Genomic DNA, 17,347 nt, shown 5'->3' with positions numbered 1-17,347 from the left:
GAAATCACAACCTTCAATCTTGGTTGCTGTGGATACTTCAGGTGTTGGATTTCACAGGATGTCTTCATTTCGACAATCCTTGAAAGGCACAGCATCATTAGACAGGAAAAAACGGAGGAGAACTGTGTCTGGTGTGTCAGAAAATATCATAAAAGAAATCGAGCAGTTTGAGAAAGGAAGAAAGTCCATCCGAACCACACCACGACCTTACAGCTTTGATGATCTTGATGCCCAGCCAGGCCAAGAGCCTGACGAGCTGATGATGCAGTACATCGATGAACTGGATGCCAAGATGGAGGAACGAGCTGAGCAGGAACGTGCCAGCCGTGAGCCAAGGCTGTTCAAGTTTCTCCCATGCCGTAGAACAAGGTCGCTGCCTCGGTGCATCAAGGCTGGAGCATCGCAAAACAGAGGGTCTATGATCTTTGAACAGGATGCTGACAACAAGAACAAAGATGGTTCTGTTGTCAGCACAATAACTGGTCATACAAGCAGTTCCTTGAGCCTGGGCAGCACAGGATCATCAGCTTCTAGCAAGAACACAAAACGCTCCAGCATCATCAGCAACAAAATCAAGTCTTTTGTCAGTGGAGCCATTCGACCTCGTCCCAAATCCCTTGACCTTGATGCAATTGATTTCTTAGGAGCTGAAGACAATGAAGAAAGGGCGACAGGAAGTGCCGGGAATCTTACACGCAAGCGCTCTCCTAGCATGCCTGATGATATCATGACCATTTCTAGCTCGCAGGAGTCACAGGTTGGTCCTGGAACATACTATTATTTCAACAGCAATACTCTACCTCGAGCTCAAGCAAGGAAGTATGAATTTCCCTTGGGATTCGCTCCCCAAAGACTGGACCACTGCTGTAAAATTACGTGAAATATCCAAGCGACGTCGTGAAGAGCGAAATTCTTCATCAGGTGGGCACTTTTAAGTTTTTTTCATATCGTGAACATTAAAAAAACTGAATCATTATGTATGATAGGGAGGATGGTGGACTGAAACACTGCCAGCATTGCCAGCTGTGTGGATTCAGCACAGATGGTACAAAATATATCATGTGCCTGGTCCATTGTGAATGCAGAGGATGGGAGAGTGCTGAACTGTCTAATCATTAGAAATTGGTAACATTTTATTATGGAATTGATGCCATATGCTTCATTATATGTTTGTGTAAGTTCTTGTTAACTTGTTGTGTAGGCAACTGGAGTGGCAGCAGCAACCGACAGTCTTTAGACTCTGCTCGCTCTTCCACGTTACCCTCCTCTACATCTCAGCACTCTTTAGGCCGAGATTCTGGTCGTGACTCTCCATCACTGGATGACAGGTATGCATATGCAACGAAAAACAGGGATTCTGCCTTTTTTTCAGTTCAGTGAGAAAAAACTGGAAGGTGAGGGGAGGGATGAGATATACGGAATCTTGGGAGGATGGGGTAGATAGTTTAGGGTAGCTGGATCAACATTTCACATGAAGTGTAGGGTAGAGAATGTGTTGTCCAAGGAGGCTAGATCAGCTCTTTTTATGAAATGTAGAGTGGAGAATGTTAGTTAATAGCTGAATCTGCTCTTTGAATGGAGAAGTGTAGAATAGAAAAGTAGCTGGATATTTAGGGTGCAGAATGCATAGTTCAGTGTCGGTGGATCCACACTTAGGACAGAGAACATGTCATTGAGGGTTGCAGGATCAGCTATTCATATAAAGTGTGGGGCAGAAAATGTATGAATTCAGGGTATCTGGATAAGTGCTTCTTATAGAAGGACTGGCTTGAACAAAATATAGGTATTGCTGTTTATGTGTCTGTTTCTTTTGTTTTTTTAGAAGTGGAACAGACACAAGTACCCCTACAGATAAGACAACCCAGGACTGTCTCTTGTCTACATTTGCACCACTCAAGTCATTCTCTGCCAAGGATGGTACACGGGATACAGAAGAGTGGCTGCGTTCGCTAGCGCAACGAGCAGCATGCAGAGAAGATGCTACAGCTGACATTACCGCATCACTTTCATGCCTGTCTTTGTTGACACGCCAGAACATTCAGGAGCTAGACAGTATGTCTACTGGCTTGCAGCGTCCTCCAAAAATGGATGACGAGGTCTCCTCTGTGTACTCTTTGGACCAAGAGGGTTTTTACACATCTTTTCACAACGACAGTGGTTTGAGGCGTAGCACTAACATGCTCCTAGAAGGTGAAGATGATACTCACTTGAACCTTGTTAAAGAAGCACACAGTAGCATGCTTAGTATAGGAAGTAATAATACAATTGACAGTGTGATTTTCCGTCCTTTTGGTGCTAGTGGAGCTGAGACTGCTCAAGAACCTGACAGTAGTCCTGTGGCTTCCCAGTCCCATGATGAGAAAAGCAAAAAAGTGCGTCCCCTACCTCCTCCACGTTGTGGAAGTTGTTTAAGTGGCAATTCATCAGATACAAGTTCAAAAAGAACCAGTCCCATTCTTGAATCTGCTGCTGTCAGGGTCACAAAGACCAGTGGTGAACAGTCGAATTCTGAATCGGACCAGGAAACAGTTTGTGCTCGTGTGAGGTCCAAGACACGCATTTCCCCACACACGTTTCCCTCATGGTGTTTAATTAGTGACGAAGATAGCACTGACAGTTCCAGCTCTCACCTTAACCGGCAAAGCCCTCAAGATACTGCTTCTGTTTCTCTTTCGGGAAGCAGGTCACATGAGGGTGCTGGACCCATGAACCCTCTCCCCCAGACTGGCTCCTCTGTTGCCGTGGAGCCAAGTCTACAAGGGGAGAAGGCTTTAGAAACTGGATGGAAGGCTGTAGAAACAGGGTGGAAGGGTAGTACATTACCACGACTTTACCTGGAGTCCAAAGTATGGGAGGAAGATGTGCAGGAACAGAACAACTCGTGGCCCCGATCTAGACGCTCACAGCATCAACAGCCCACAGCAGGCATTTTGAAAAGAGACAAATCCCCTGCCGGCACTTTAAAGCCTAAAACTTTAAACTTTGCACCAGTGGTAAGCTATTTTGATCACCAGACACCAGATGGTTCTGAAGCATCATTGGCATCATCGACCTTGTCGTCCCTGGACAGCAGCAGCGACCAATCTGGCAATTATCAACTTGCCATGCCTTTCCCGTCTCCATCCAATGGCATTTCAGATGGTCTGGTGGATCCTAAGTACCAGCCCACAATAACAGTCAAACCAGGGAGGTCAGGTGACTTCAGAATTAGATCACAAATAATCTATCCTCCTACCCTCGTTAAAGCAACGTCTACTCCTATGAGCAATCATTATCTTCCAGGAATGTCATCGGGTGTGGTGGAGTCTTCTGAGGGCTCAGTCACAAGCAGCCAGTCATCCATACCTTCATTGTCAGATTGTGGCCGTGGTGGTTATTTAGACATGAGCAGGAGTCTGGGGAATCCTTCTCTGGACACTTTAAGCTCAAGTAGCTCAGCTGCCTTTTCAGACATCGACTCCAGCCTGACCTATGTCTCCAGTCCCAACATTACCCCCACCAACTCTGTGCTCAGGCTTGACCAAGATTTATCAGATACCCCTACCCCTGTCAACTCTCCAAGCCTCGAGCGAAGTGCAAACAGGACAACCTCATTTTCTGTGAATGGTACTTCAAGTTGTAGCTCTGTATTCTCCTCAAAATCAGGGTCAGGTTCTCCAGTTGTGCTGGACAATGGACCAGTGCTTCATTCATGCCCTCCACCTTTAGTGCAGATAAGATCTGACTGTGGCCACACAGAGACATCTAGAATTGTGCAAAGCAAATCTACAAGGAGTTTTCATGACTTGGGAATCCCTGAGCAATCATCTGGTGGGTGGATGGCAGAGAAACTTGCAATTAGGTCACGAACTAATTCTTTGACAATGGACAGTGGCTTCAGCTCGCCAACCACTCCAACAACAGGATTAGTGGATTCACAGCAGCAAGAACGTGTTAAACGATCTTCTCCTCAGTGTGGAACTTGGCCAAGCTCACATTACTCACAGCTTCACAATCCACAACCTCTAATGACTGATGCAATACTGGCACCTGAAGCAGAAATTAATAGTGGAGAGAATGGAAGATATGTAAGTGCTAGAAAGCATAGAACATCCAATCCACCAACACATCTTTCCTTGGGTCACACACATGAGCCTCTGGAAGCTTCTGATGGTACCACGTCTTTTATGGCTTCCACACCAAGGACAGATTCTTACCGTGTTGCTATGAATAAGGATTTAAACCCACAAAAGCATAGCCTTCAAAGTAAACATCACCCAGGAAGATCTTTTTCATCAAGTGATACGTGTGCTTCCAGCAAGAACCCACACCATCCTCCTCGCATGACAAAAACTTTCTCCTGCCCTGTTGGCAACCTTGACGATGCAGTCAGCAGGGCGGACTCTTATCGTTTAGCAGTACGCAACACACATGGTGTTTTGGGAGAACTTGCCACACGTAATACCTCTTATCGTATGGCCACTCGAGAAGATGATCCCATGCCTGAACCAAATTTCAGAATGGATGCACTTAATTCTTGGGACAGAATGCAGACCAAAGGTGGCAAGGACATTCGCAGAATGGGAATTACGGATGTGGACCAGCTGAAGTGCTATGATGATGGTACTAATTTTAGCAGACTTTCCATGTCATCAGTCACTAACAAAGGGTTTGCTGGCATCAACTCTTCTCGTAAGAAAATGAAACAAGAGGCTCATAGCCTATTGCGGAACGATAAAACACCCTCACCTGACTTGAAACTGCCTCCAAAGTCTGGGAAGAGCAGCAAAGATAAGACCAGAACCCAGTCATCCACCTACATTCGTTTTGACCCCATCTTTGAAGACAAAGATGACTTGTACACTTCTACTCACAGTCTACGCACACAGTCTGTAGAAATGCTGGTGTCTGAGAATGGATTTTTAATGAGTGATAAAATTGTCAGCCACATGCCACCAAGCAGACTAAAAACGAGTGGAAATAAGAAGCCAGCAGATGAGAAAGCCGTCATGTCCATTCTGGATAGCATAAAGACTACTATTAAATCTATATCCAGCAAGAATTCAGCGGACAAAGATATGTGGCGATATGAAGGAGGCATTTAACAATGGCCAGTCACTTGGTCACATAATATTATGCTGCTCTCTTTTGAATTTAGAATCAAAAGAGTTGTTTAAAAGTGCTGATGCTATAAACTCTTTAAAATAGTTAACGGTGCTCACATGTCTATGCATCCTTCCATTGCAGTAGTTTTTTTGTCTGCAACTTTTGGTCTGTCTTCAAGCAATTGTTTGTTTTTTTTATACATTTTATGGTTGATTTTAAGTCTTTAGAAATGAGCTGACTGAAAAAATATGCTCTTGCTAATTAAAACAGTCTCTAAATGAATGTAAATATTTATTCGTGCAGAAAAATCTGTGTAGATGTGTTCAGCGCACAGGCAGTTAGGCAGCACAAATAATGTAAGTTTATGTTTGTAGCAATTAAGTGTGTAGTGGTATGTACATTCCAACTGATTTTTAATGTTTTATGATCAGAATAAGCTGATTTTGTTGGTAACTCTCAGTTAACAAATGGCAAAGCTTAATATTTAAAATCAAAAACTAGTTGTGGCCCAAAGGTACATCATTTGTATGAGGGATAATAAACGTTAAGATAAAAGCATTTTTGAACACATGCTTATGTGCAGGTACACCCATAAACATGTGCATTCTCACCAACTTGCAAAAATATTATTACTTATATACGACTTGACTGAAATATGTGTCAAGATGGAAAGAGGTTTGCCTGCGGGCTGCGGAGGATCTAGAAGTTCAGTTTTTCATAGGCAGATTTATTCACCAGCCTTGTTTTGAACACTTGTGTGCTGTTTACTGCAAAACCATTTTCTTGAATATATTTATTGAGCAGATATTTTTGATAACAAAATAGGAAATAAATGATTAAAATATTTTTATATGATCAACAGCATTCTGGAGATGCCAGAGATTCAGGTACTGCCACAGCTTTCCAAAATTATCATTGGTAAATGTAATGTGAGTTTAGTTCATGTTCATTTTAAGGAACAGAAATGGCATGAAAAATCAGACGAGCAATTGTTTTAGGCTTAATTGAAATCACATGGCCAACACATTTTGCTGGAAAAGATTTGTTGCAATCTCAGTAAACACTCGTGATAATTTATACTTCTCTTCCCCCACATTTTCCATTTCATGGTGAAATGGGAGTCGTAGATACAATGATGTCTCAAGCATTTTAATTTAAACTAGGAAACATTTTCACCTGAACAAAGCTTAAACAAGTTAAGATTACCTGCATGTAAGTCAACCATATATCCTTGAGTTTAATGCAGTTTTAATGGAAATGTTCATATCTCCCAGTGTTTATTCCAAGATTTCACAGAAGTCATCACTAGAGTAGTTCTCCTAGTCTCATGTACATTTTTGTTAAGCATAATTGGCACCTTTTGAACCTGATACAGGGCAAAATTCAAACCAGACCTCCATCAAATGTCTAATAAAACCTATTAAAATAGGGCTGTATTAGCATCATGAGTTGCAATGTTGGCCTTTAAAGCAATTTTAAAGAAAAAGTTTCTATTTTGCTTTTGGTCAAGTGGCAACATGTTAATAAAGTGTGTGTTGTACCTCACTGGCGCTTAAAGTCAGTGGTTGCAGCAGATTTAATATCCTCCATTCCTATGTCTTAGAAATATATCTTTAGTTAAAAGTTAACATACATAACTACATCAGTTGTGAAAGTCATTGTGTGCATGATGGGGTTAACTGCATAGAAGAGGACAGCATGTAAAATGGAGATACTTTTTTCCTATGTACTTAAGTCTCAAAATTTTTTAACAGATTTCTTCAATATGAATTTATTAATATTTAATATTTCTATTAGAAGAAGCTGTTGAATCATTTAAAATCAAAGATAAATTTAGAGAATTGTGATGCACTTTTTATGAAAAGTGATGTGAACAAAGTCAATGAAAATGTTAAAAGATATAGATTCTAGTAAAGAAAAATCCCTCTTTGTCACTATATTTTGGGTTGTGTCCTTTGTCCTGAAGCTAACAGGAGACTTTTTCAGTTGTAGTGATAAAACATTGAAGGACCAAGTTCTCAAGTTTTAATGCTCTGTGTACAGGCATAGTACAGATCAAGGGTGCCTTATTTGAACCTGGTTCTTTTGGTTCACCTTTTTCTGTCATTTCATCTGGTCATCATGTCTGATAACTTGGCAATTCTGTTCTGTTACACTTTAATTCTTAATCTGCAGTCCATAGTCTAAAAAATCTCAACCAAGTATCACATGCAGTGTTCAGTCATCGCAGTTTGCTGAGATTGAGAAGACACTAATTGGAAGATTTAGTTATCAAAATCTGAACCCAGTAAAATGTTGAGCAAAAGTAACTATAAAAAACATTTTGATGTAATCAGTGAAGAAATGAATATTGCTGTCATATTTTAAAAACTTTATTACCTGTCATGTACTTTTGTATTAATTTTTTTTTAAATTAATGAAAGTTAGGGCTGACAGGAATAAAATTTTGTTGAATTTTGAAATGTTTTATTTTGAACATACATTATGTATATTGTCAAATTTCCTAGTCAATAACCTAAACTTTACAGCTGTGTAATTGATTTCATCACACTGTCATCACAATCTTACAACACACAAATCATCATCTTACTTCTTTCAGAATGTAAATAACTGTCAAATATCATTGTTTAATCTTGTTTTCACTGATTTTATTGTAGTAGACATAGAATCTGTTTGTGAATCTATGCATGATACTTTGTTAAAAAGCATTGTGCACACAAGTTCACATCAATATTCATAACAATGTGTCTTGTGTTTCCATTGCCTTAGGGGGGGAAAAAGCTTGACACATCTTGCCTTGTCATCCATACAACTCCATTTTCTTGACTATCAGGGAAAGCCAAAGATTGTGCTGTTATCATTTCTGTTGTGTGAGCAGACAATTAAAAAAAAATAACCACCAATGCCAAGAATGCTCCCAAGTCTTCTCCATATGATCACAGGGCTGCAAGATGTAGAAGAAACAGGTCCATCTGTGCATGGGTTTCAAAATACAAATACACATGTACTGAAAATATGTGCACCCATCCCCTGGGTGTGGAGGAAAAAAAAGAATCCCCATATGCTGTGTCTCAGATGTGAGTAGCGTGACTTCCTTTAAAAATAAATTTTTTGTTTCATTTTTCAGCTTGTGTGTTTAGTAGACAAGAGAATGTATGGAAATGGAGCAAATACGTGACTAACTCACAATGTAAGGTGTTAATGTTAAATTTAATTTGATACATACTGCATGGCAATGAAACTATACCAAGCATGTTAGAGCTAAGTGATATTTGTATAAAGATTTGAACAATCACTGTATCACTACCTGCACCACACAACCAAAAAGACCGTCTTCTGTCAAGAGGCAAAGTATATCTTCACGAATATATTGCTCAATGCTCAACAGAGGCACATATGAAACCGTCCATACAAATTCAATTTAGAAAAGTCTAATTGTCTTTCTTACAAAAGACTATTTTTTTGCTCTTTTCTTCTTCGTTGATCACCCTGAAAGAATCTCTAGGAAGGTTGTTGACAAAAGTGGTGTAGTTGAAGACATCATGAGGCTCCAAAGATCTTTTTCATTAGCATCATGTCAGCAGGCACCTCTGTGGTGGATTTGTAGTCCTGTAGGAATTCAAGCTGCAGGGGCAAGTGAGGACTGATGCCCAGAGTCTCCAGCAACCTGTCACCAGGCATCATGAAGATCACCTGATCTCTCTCTCTCAAGATCGTAGTGTGGGTCTTAGCAGCTGAAGCCATTTTTTCCTTCTTATACACACAATAGCACTACAAAATAACTCTTAAAATGCACAGAGACGATTTTATAAAGCACATGCATGTACAGATATAACTATGTACAGAGAAATTAAATGGGAGGAAGAGGCCTCAACTGCTCTTCACTGTTTGCAACAAATGTAGGCAAATCCATATTTTTCAAGTGATGATTTGAAGGCAAGTTGCACCGGGGAACAAAAGTGTTATCTCTCAACTGTACTTGAAACATCTTTCAAACTATGCCTATTCCTATTCAAGTATTCACAAACAAGGTGCAAGAGTTTCAAGAACAGAAACATGCAAATGGATTTCACTTGGTCCTGAAGAGTGACAGTAAACGCACGCTTACAAATCAGTTGCTCCAAACAAGTACACCCATGCTATGAACTCTCAGCAAATGGAAGCTGTTTGAGTATGTTAATACATGGTCTGCTCAACAGAATGTGCATTTGAACACTTTCCACAATTTCTCCCTCAAATGAACAAACATAATATGCAGCTGCCGAGAACACATATTCAATTTACGAAATAATATTTGAACAGTTTTGAAAATAATAAGACTGGATTTCTGAAGTTGTAAAATTAAAAAGCAATGGCACTTAAGACGTCAATGAAAAATGGTATGGTTCAATTTTGAAAGGTTAAAGATTACAGATTTGGTGATAAGAGTTTAAGGAAAAACTGCAGTTCATGATGTTCATGAGTAAAACGTGGGTGTGTTATGAGTTTGTGCATGAATGCAAAACGTAGATACATATAGACATTTTGAATATTTACTTCAACTGTGTTGCTTCTTAAAGGCAAACCAGAGTAAATATAAAATGAAGCTCTAAGTTGCTGGAAAGATTACAGATCAAAGAAAAAAACATGGATTAATCTAAATAGGTAAAAAAAACAACTGCACATATGAAGAACTCTGTAAAGGCTGAGAAGGTTGACATTTTTCCTTATGATCTGCTTTATGAATGTTTGTTACTCAATTGTTTTTTCAATACTTGTTATCAAAATGTTCTTTGAATTGTAATTTGTACACTACTTTGTGAAAGCTTTTCATTATTGGGGAGGGTGTATGCTTCTGTTTCTCCTGTAGCTGTCAATTTAGGGTTTTACTATTCATGTGAATGCTGGTTTAGGTTCCAAAATGACAGCTGAAGTCTCATCTTGGTGATACAAAGCAACCCAGATGTCTACAGAAGGTTTTGGCATCCAGGGTGGCTTCTAAAGAGCACAAGCCAATAACTGCTGTTTTGAAATGAAATTACTGTATTGTTGAGAAAACAAAAAACAAAAATAATGGAAGCACAGAAAAGCATAAATAACAAAATAAACTGCAATGATCTAGATAACAAAATGAAAATGTCAGTGTTAGTGCATGTAAATGTCATGCTATTCAACCATCAGAAGTCTAGAAACAGTTATCTTTCTGATGAAAATGAGACATTTAATTATGTGACTGTCATGTGAAAGCTGTAAATGATTCAAAGGCACTTGTTCCTTGCAGGCAAGTGAAAAGACAAGACCACTTTCTACAAGATTGGTTGAACATGTGGCAAGCAGGAACAACCCACCACCACTTGATTGTATGTGACAATAATGAGTATTCATGGGCACTGGGCATGTATACATTTGGCCGCCAGTCATGACTCCATAGCTTTTGCCTCACAAACTTCAATTTCTTACAATGGAGATCTTCTGATAAAGTACCATAAACAAATAGCTCTAATAATGTGCAAAGTACCATAAGCTAGTTTGTATGTCATCAAAGACTTTTTTTAAAAAGTATCCTATGCACACAAGATGCACAAAGTCACAGGTTCTGAAGACTGCTCGATATGTCAGGACCATGACTAAATGTATTCTCACATGCTTTCTGAACTACAACTGTTCTCTGAAATGCAGTTCAAAGAAAGAAGAGAAGAAAGCTAGGGACTGTGTGAGCAGGATATATGTTCTAGAAAGCCTGCTTGATCAAAGAAGAAACATGTTTAGCATAACAGGAAGACTGGAGCTCAGGAAAAAAAAAAAAAAAGAAAATTACAACAAACATCATTCCCTCTCCTTTCCGGGTACAAAAGCATTCACAAACATTCTCTGTCACCAGAGTTTAGAAAAACAAACTTTGTGAACCCACTTGACAAGTAACCACAAATTCTGTGGCCATCACCATGCTTTGCCCAAGCCTGTCATGCCACTAGCGCGGACGTTTCAGACAAGGAGAAAAATCTGCTTCTTAAAGATCAATTCTTTTCATTCCTCTCCCTTTCTAGTGTGATTGTGCATTCACAATATTTACATATTTACCCATTGTGTTTTTTTAAAACACACCTGAACCTTGTGCCTGAAAATAGTAATGATGAGCAGCTATAGAAAAAGACTAAAATATTCTGTGCAACTTCACCTTCGCATTAAAAACAAGCAAAGGCACTAGCAGTCATGCAGTGATTGTGGACATCTGCACAAACAGGAACAAGAATAAGATCCACTACAACATCGCCTTCAGACATGCAAAATACATTCTGATAAATGCCATATGTACAACGAAAAAAATCGAAACTCTGATGGTCTTTCCTATTGGTCATTTTATATGCACCTGCTTTTGCTAGACGTTCTGGAAATATGACAAAATAAAATGACAAGAAAGGCATGTTAAAATGATAGTCTGAGTTCACACGTGTAGGTGAAATGTCTGCATTATATGCAGTAACAGTGGTCACAACTGTTCTTTGTTCATTCTCACTGACTCACACACACACTCTTTAACCTGTGGAGTAAGGTCATACATACCATCACACCAATAAATGAACATTTCAATTCAACAATCAATCGCCTTCATGTTAAAAAAAAAATGAGGTGATGTCTTTAGATGCAAAAATACTTCATCATACCAAGAGAGTCCACATGGCAAATATCACGTTGATGATCAAAAGTATAGTCCCGAAGTAAATGATGATAGAAAAGATGCAGCCTCGTACTTCAGGGTCAGGGAAAGAGGAACGAAGGGTCAGTTCAATAAAGGCATGACAGATAAACTGACCATCTAGTGCATAACATGGTACTACATTTAGAATTGCCAGGGCTCCCGACAGAGAGATCAAATATCTGAAAGCTGGTCAAGGAAGTTTTTGCAGGTTACTTCAGTTTTTAAAAAAAAAAAACACTTCAAACAGACAGATGCACAAAGAACAAGCTGTTAACACCCCATCTACTACACCAAGGATACTTGCAGAAAGTCTCTATGATGTAAGGCAGATTTAGTGGCACCAGTGAAGTGTTGGGCACGTAGTTGCTCACTGACACTAGACAAAGATTTACTTTGGTCACATAGCTAAGCAAAATGTTTCTCCAGTTATAAAAAACAAAAAAAAAAATAAAAAAAAAAACCAGCTGCTATCTCCAGATAAATAAACAATCTTCCAATCTTTATTTAAGCCAATATCCAAAAACATTAATCAGCAAAGGATACCCAGTTAAACAAAAAGAAAGATTTACATCAACATACAACTGAACACAATATATAAAATGCAAAAGAGTTCTGCTTAAAGTTTCTGGGTATCTAGTACCCAAAGCTTTGTCATTACCTGAATAAAACAGATCCAGTGGGTGACCCAGAAACAGTAAAGGAGGGCGGCGGCCATGAAATATGCGCAGCAACTTGGTCTGGTTGTCAACAGCAGGATAGACACATGCAACTTCAACCCCAGGTAAATAACAGTCACTTTGTAGCTTGCAAACAGGTCGATCTGTGGTTGTTCTTGCAGGTAGACAAGCATAGCTCTGTGGAAAACATTGCTAAGAGGAATACTTGCATTGAAAACTTTTTATTTAATTAATTTCTGGGAGAAATCACATGTAAACTCCAATTTTCCTTCTTTATCAGATTAAGATCTCCATACGGAGATGTGTTAACTCACTGTATCTTGACTGGTTTTTGTGTGATATAAAAAGCAAAGGTGAGTAGCACTTGTGGTATTGCAGCAGTCAATATCCCCTTTTTCTGGCTGTGTCCAATCTGTAAAGCAACAAAATACGTAACTGGCATTGAATATGATTGATGGCTACTACTTCCTTAAATGTAATTTTTAGGGGAAAAAAAATACCTTCTCCAAAATTTAACAAAGAAATAATGAAACCAATAATGGAAGAAAGGCAAATGCACATTGTATGCAACAATATATAAAATACATCAAAACATTTGCTCTTCTGCATTAACACGAACATATGCACATATCACTATGCATTTTTTTCTGACCCACTTTTAGGAGTAGTGTTGAGTTGGCCAATGAGCTGAACAGGAAGGCAATATCCTAATGACGGTTCTTTCATGCTGGTCAGAATGCAGTGGCGCCATGCTTCAGTGTTAGTCACCTGGCAGTCACCTACCGCTGTAAGTGCTTCACCGACAAACAACCCTTTAGGCCCTGACACAGCTGAGTTCTGAAAAAAAGAAGCAAATAAACACGGATTCTGAGACAACACTGTTACTTCTGACCACACGCATCCTCATGTGCAGAGACACACATGCATGCACTCACACATATCAAAGTATCAAGAACCCTGGATTGCATAAAAAAAATGGCTGGAATAAATTACAAGCAGACCCAGATAAAATATTGTCTGCTGGAGAATATAGCACTTTAGCAGTATACTCTATACTATAGAACGAAGTCATTACACAAAAGGCACAATAATAATAATAAAAGGGTAATTCATAAAGCATTTTACCCAGCCATTGAAGAGGGTTTAAGGTGTTTTACAGAATCAAACATGCAAAACAAATAATGATATTTAGAACCCTTCATTTTAAGGATTTGTGACGTACACAAAAAAATGCCATCCCTTTTGGCATGAATGCATACATAAAAAATGATTAACACATTACAGCAGACTGTCAGTTATTTTACAGTCTAAGAATGGCAATGACAGTATCATGTTTGGTCTCCTTTCTCTCTCAAGTCATACACTCTCTCTCTCCCCTCCACCGCTCACCTCCTCCACACCAGTAATGGCCACAGCATGTCCCTGTGAGTAGACTGGCAGCAGCAAGACAGGCAAAGACAGAAGAATAATTATGGCAATAATAACGATGACAAAGTTGTGCCACACGCCTGCACAGTAGATGCGAAGCTGCCGCAAAGGTGATACCACCTGCAGGTGTTCAGAAGAAAGGTCCACAAATGCACCAGGATAGATAATCATCATAAAAATGCCAAAGCCATTGACACGCACCTGTTCTCTGCAAGAAATCCAGGTTTGCAAACAAAATTGTTGTGTAAAAGCAGTTTATAATATTGATAACCATCCAAAAGATTATCATAATTTTACAATTTCGTGTTCGTAAACCAATGCCCACAGAATAAATGTCATAAAAAGTTTTCAACCTGATATTTATTTCTGTAAATACTTAGCCACATTCTCTTAAGTTGCAACCTTCTTCCAACTAGTTCTGACATTTTATGAGGCACCGAAGGGTTAAGAGACTGCATTTGGGTCTAAGCAAATAAGGATAAACAAAGTAACACCTATAATGTCAACAACAAAAAAAATGCATGAAAATGTTTAGTATCTCAGCCTCTTCTAATTCTTACACCTTTAAAAAAAAAAAAGATGCGGCTTGGTAAATACCTTACAGCAGCAACAGCATGGCCTACTTCATGCAGAATACCACAGACAAGCAGCGTCAGCATGTAATACCAGACCTGACTGGCAGGCAAGTTCACACCAGGCATCTAGTAACCAAATTCATGTGTACATCAAGTTCAATATGAAAACATAAAACAAAGAATTAAACGGGTGGTTCAACTCAAGATGAAAATGTCTATTGTATGAAACCAGCATTTTTGGACAATCTTCTCTTTAAAACTTTAAAAAAAGAAGTGAAATGAATGCCTTTCTGACTGAAAATGCTATTTAAAATGTTTCTATTTATCTTCAAGGCATACAGAAGTTAAAAGCATAATAATTAGATATTCAATAGTTTTGGTGTATCATAGTATAAAAAGTATAATATTTATGAATTATTTCTTGATATACATTTTAATCTATCAGCTTGGCTCTTTTTAAACAGTCACATAAGAATGTAAAACAGTACCACTGGTGTCAAGACTTGCTGCTCAACTGGCTTCTGTCGGATGGTGTTAAATGCCAAAAGTGACAACAGGAAAACTGATAGAAGCATTGCTACCAGGGCAAAGAAGACTCCAGCTGTGAACCATAGCCTCAGAAATCCAGGTCTCCACTGTCCCATGCGTAAAAAACATCGATTGAACATTGAAGAGTACCATCGTAGCTGACACACTGATACTGACAGGCCACTCTTGTCTAGGAAGTGAAGGTATTGTCGAGATGACCATTTCTTACTCTGAAAGAGATTTTATCAACAGTTAGTCTTAGTATTCTCAGCAATCAAAACTCTCTACTTGGATGTTGCAATGCTTGCATGGGTGTTTATGAGTGTTGTGTGCATATAAAATTATATGTATGATGCTGCATTTGATGCCTACCCAAAAATGTGCTTATACACCTTTATGGACACTGCATGTTATTAACTATCTTCATCTTCTCTTTGGGATTTTGATTACCATAAAATCATTTGTACATGGGGCTTTTATGAGGATTTCCTTGTTGGTGATTATGCTTGGCCAGAATATCTTGAGGATTTTCCACAGTTGTTTGGAAGGTGTATAATTTTTTTCTGACTTTTGCTGATCCCTTTCAGCATTCCCCCTCAAAGAGTAAGAAAGAAAAGATGTTGCATCTGCAGATTCTTAATTTTGTATTTGGACTTTCAGATTTCTTTTAGCATAGAAATGGCTTGAGCAGCTTTGTTGAGTCTGTTCTTCAGATAATTTTCCATATCTCCATTAGTTGTTATTATGTCTGCCTTTTCTTCCATGTTTTCATATCTTGATGCATGTCTCCATTTGCTGTTAATGAAAACGTGGTTAAATTTCTTTGTTCTGCCATCAGGTGACTTACATGTCTTCTTATGTTGAAAAAAAAATTCTCCTCCTATAACAAGGTCGTTACTTCATAAACACCACACAATCTGCTGCCATTGTATATCCACCATAGTTATACCTTCCTTTCTCATGATTCTTTCATTCTTGCCATCTACCCTTGCATTGAAATCTCCCTGTATTATTATTACATTATGACTAGGGATGTCTTAAATCTGTTAACTATTGTAAATCTTTTCTTAGTCCTCTTCTGTCTCACCCATAGGTGCATAGTTGGTTGAGGACTGAATCTAGAGTTATGCCAGGTATACATCAGACATTCACTGTTTGGTTTCCACTTTAGGAGAGAGTTCTTGTGTTGTTTTGGGATAATCACTGCAACTCCTATTTGTGTTGGTCATCATTTCTTCCAGACTGCAGTATACTGCATAGTGTTATCATCTGTGCGAGTTCTCGTTACTTTTCCTGTCCAAAATGCATCAAGTTGCTTCTAGCAATGAATTATTGTTGACACAATTACTATCAATATTACACAGCAATTAAGCCTGGTGTAGTGGTAAACTTGCATACATATATAACTACATCACATTCACCATGAAAAAACAAGTCATCAGCAATAAGCTGATAGTAAGAGAATGCTATCTCTTAAACATTGTTAAGGTGCTCTTAGTAAATGTTGTAATGTAACCTGTTTGAGAAAACATGCTGCTGCACTAAATTTCACCAGTTCATGCATTATGTCTTCACAACATTGCTAGCTAAGACTGGTCTTTGTCTGATTTACAAATTGCATGTATACAGAACTACAAATATTCTGTTGGCTTTATTAGCTGAGTTGTGAATGTATGTGTCAAGAGAAAAAGTAAAACCAAAGCCTTTTCCACCACAGAATAATGCTGCTTGCTTGATGCTGTGTTGTCAATGTCACAGCGTATCACAAGGATAGTTGTCAAATTGTATATCATGTCTTAGACTTTTAACCTCAGTTTTTAAAACATAGAACCACTGTTGAATTAATTATAACAAGCAAACCTAAAGCTGCAAGGTGTATAAACCAGTAAACTTAAATGAAAAGCTTTAGACTTGCTGAATGCCATGCTCCATCTGTTAGTTTCCTGTTGTTGTGTTCAATGTAAGGCAGTTTACCTTTAAAAAGACGTCTATCAAATAAAGCGTAGACCAGAAGCCTAATAACAAGGCGATCCATACTGAGCTCAGCATGACGACTTAAACAGTTTTTAGTCGTTGCGTACAACATGTGCACAATGTATCATTTTTCATTATCTATGCCACTAGGAATCAATTCTTCAAGCTTCTGTCGCTGAGGTATGATTGCATCTGTGTAGGTACATAGCGAGCTGTTTGAGCTCTTCCAATTGAACAGCAACAGCACGAGAAACTATCTTACAAATAGAAATGATGGCTTTTTGCATTTACGCTGTTTACAAATTTTCTGACACAGGATCACATTTTATTCGCTTGTCTCAGTTTTGACTCATGCTCAAGTGTACCGCGAGACGGGAAACTGGGTCATTGCCAGGAACGGG

At 38.7% G+C, this 17,347-nt stretch overlaps 2 protein-coding genes across 2 annotated transcripts; one reads left to right on the top strand and one right to left on the bottom strand.

Moving 5' to 3' along the window:
- Window positions 1-680: 680 nt before the first annotated feature.
- LOC112565620 (cell wall protein RBR3-like) lies at window positions 681-8,206 on the top strand. Its single transcript, XM_025241178.1, has 3 exons — window positions 681-921; window positions 1,202-1,328; window positions 1,823-8,206. Exons 1-3 carry the CDS (start codon window positions 822-824, stop codon window positions 5,082-5,084), a joined length of 3,489 nt encoding a protein of 1,162 aa, XP_025096963.1. The 5' UTR covers window positions 681-821; the 3' UTR covers window positions 5,085-8,206.
- On the bottom strand, window positions 7,717-17,321 carry LOC112565622 (membrane-bound transcription factor site-2 protease-like). Its single transcript, XM_025241179.1, has 9 exons — window positions 16,947-17,321; window positions 14,933-15,202; window positions 14,467-14,570; window positions 13,831-14,077; window positions 13,098-13,278; window positions 12,756-12,853; window positions 12,423-12,618; window positions 12,065-12,140; window positions 7,717-11,943 (listed from the first exon to the last, which is right to left on the bottom strand). The coding sequence occupies exons 1-9, from the start codon at window positions 17,019-17,021 to the stop codon at window positions 11,724-11,726; spliced, it is 1,467 nt and encodes a 488-aa protein (XP_025096964.1). The 5' UTR covers window positions 17,022-17,321; the 3' UTR covers window positions 7,717-11,723.
- Between the last annotated feature and the right edge of the window lie 26 nt (window positions 17,322-17,347).

Source organism: Pomacea canaliculata, linkage group LG6 (assembly GCF_003073045.1).
Source record: "Pomacea canaliculata isolate SZHN2017 linkage group LG6, ASM307304v1, whole genome shotgun sequence".
NCBI lineage: Eukaryota > Metazoa > Mollusca > Gastropoda > Architaenioglossa > Ampullariidae > Pomacea > Pomacea canaliculata.
The sequence above is the reverse complement of the archived record's forward strand: the minus strand, read 5'-3'. Positions and strand labels throughout refer to the sequence as shown.